The sequence below is a fragment of the Caloenas nicobarica genome, chromosome 28 (assembly GCF_036013445.1).
Source record: "Caloenas nicobarica isolate bCalNic1 chromosome 28, bCalNic1.hap1, whole genome shotgun sequence".
NCBI lineage: Eukaryota > Metazoa > Chordata > Aves > Columbiformes > Columbidae > Caloenas > Caloenas nicobarica.
In genome coordinates this window covers 5,287,068-5,289,278 of record NC_088272.1, presented here as the reverse complement: position 1 = coordinate 5,289,278, position 2,211 = coordinate 5,287,068, and the positions used below count along the sequence as shown (strand labels likewise).

At 53.6% G+C, this 2,211-nt stretch overlaps 1 protein-coding gene across 1 annotated transcript; it reads left to right on the top strand.

Annotated features, from left to right (window-relative positions):
* Positions 1-662: 662 nt before the first annotated feature.
* LOC135999426 (olfactory receptor 14J1-like) lies at positions 663-1,595 on the top strand. The gene has a single exon (XM_065652982.1). The coding sequence runs from the start codon at positions 663-665 to the stop codon at positions 1,593-1,595; it is 933 nt and encodes a 310-aa protein (XP_065509054.1).
* Positions 1,596-2,211: the final 616 nt, after the last annotated feature.

Below are 2,211 nucleotides of genomic sequence, written 5' to 3'. Positions count from 1 at the left end.
GGGTGAGACATGTTATGGTCTGAGGTGGATCCCTCTGCTCTCAGCAGTGCCTGTTGGCTTTTCAGGGTAACATGGCAGTGTGATCAGCCTCCATCTCAGAAAGGTGCCAGCCCAGGGCAGCTGAAGCAAGACAGGAGGACAGAGCAGCTGCCCTCACTCTGCACTGACCCACAGGCATCCTCTGGTCTCGCAGGACTCGCTCTGTTCTCCCTGAGTGCAGCAGAAATGCTGAGGGTTTCTGACACCCAACAACACTCTCCAGGGGAGTTGCAGGAAGCTGCAAAAATACAAGCCTCTCAAACTGCCTTGTTCCGTCCTGGTTCATTATCACTAGGAGAGGAGATGCTGACAGTCCCTTCTGCACCAGGAACGGGTCCATCTGACACAGCTGAACCCCAGGACTGGACCCTGTTCCCCCGTTCCATGACCCCTGCTGCAGAGCAGGGCTGACTCCTGGGCAGCCAGCGGGCACAGGCCCTGCTCCTCACGGCACCTCCAGCCAGCACCACCCAGGGCTCAGCCACGGACCCGAAGGAAGGTCTGGAAAAGGACAAGGGGTGTGGAGCGGGGGGAGGGGGTATGTGATTTTGCTCAGAGAAGTTTCTCCTAAATTGTCACTTTCTTTTGCTCCTGTAACAGTGCCCCACGCTCATCAGCAGCATATGTGCAACAGCAGCTCCATCACCCAGTTCCTCCTCCTGGCGTTCACAGACACACGGGAGCTGCAGCTCTTGCACTTCTGGCTCTTCCTGGGCATCTACCTGGCTGCCCTCCTGGGCAATGGCCTCATCATCACCACCATAGCCTGTGACCAGCACCTCCACACCCCCATGTACTTCTTCCTGCTCAACCTCGCCCTCCTTGACCTGGGCTCCATCTCCATCACTGTCCCCAAGTCCATGGCAAACTCTCTGTGGGATACCGGGGTCATTTCCTTTGCAGGATGTGCTGCCCAGGTCTTCTTTCTATGTTTCTTGTTTGGTGCAGAGTATTCTCTTCTCACCATCATGTCCTATGACCGCTACGTTGCCATCTGCAAACCCCTGCACTACGGGACCCTCCTGGGCAGCAGAGCTTGTGTCCACATGGCAGCAGCTGCCTGGGCCACTGGGTTTCTCAATGCTCTGCTGCACACGGCCAATACATTTTCACTGCCACTGTGCAAGGGCAATGCCCTGCACCAGTTCTTCTGTGAAATCCCCCAGATCCTCAAGCTGTCCTCCTCAAACTCGTACCTCAGGGAACTTGGTCTTCTTCTGGTTAGTCTCTTATTAGTATTTGGGTGTTTTGTGTTCATCGTAGTGTCCTATGTGCAGATCTTCAGGGCCGTGCTGAGGATCCCCTCTGAGCAGGGACGGCACAAAGCCTTTGCCACCTGCCTCCCTCACCTGGCCGTGGTCTCCCTGTTTGTCAGCACTGCCATGTTTTCCTACCTGAAGCCCCCCTCCATCTCTTCCCCATGGCTGGACCTGGTGGTGTCTGTTCTGTACTCAGTGGTGCCTCCAGCAATGAACCCCCTCATCTACAGCATGAGGAACCAGGAGCTCAAGGATGCCCTGTGGAAACTCGTATCTAAGTGTTTTCTGAAGCAATAAACTGTCCATCTCCTTCTACGTATCCGTTTTAATGTAACTAGTTGGAGGCCCAGCCTCTCATCTCAATTTTCTGTTGTTATTGATGTTTTTTTTTATTGTGATAACATTGTCATCCCCTTTCTAAATTACTTTCTGCTTTGCTTTTATAACCACTGGTTGTGTAAATGAGGAGCCATGATCTGTGTGTATTTAAACAAAATAAGGGGCCCTGTAGTGACTTGTTTTTCAATATATATCCTTCCTGCAAGGCCTTTTTGAGCTGCAGGGATAGTTCCTGTGTGCATGGGAGGAGGGGAAAAGAGTCCAGCCTGGCAGCACTGCCAGGGAGCACCAGCGCTTGGCCTTCCAGAGCTGTTCTCGTTCCACTCCCACACTCTCCTTCTCATCCCTTGTGTTGGTGCAAGGCCTGAGTGCTCTGGCAGCCTGGTCACCGTCCTGCTGTGTGTCAGTCCTGTGAGCGCAGGCAGGGACAGGCCATGGGCACTGCTGTGACAGAGCTGGCCTCTGTAACAGGACTTCTATAAAGAAGAGTGATCTCCTCAGGGCAGTGCCGGAAGGCTTAGGTCTTCCTACAAACCTTCTCTCAAAAACTTGCCCACAAAAGTGGCCACAGATG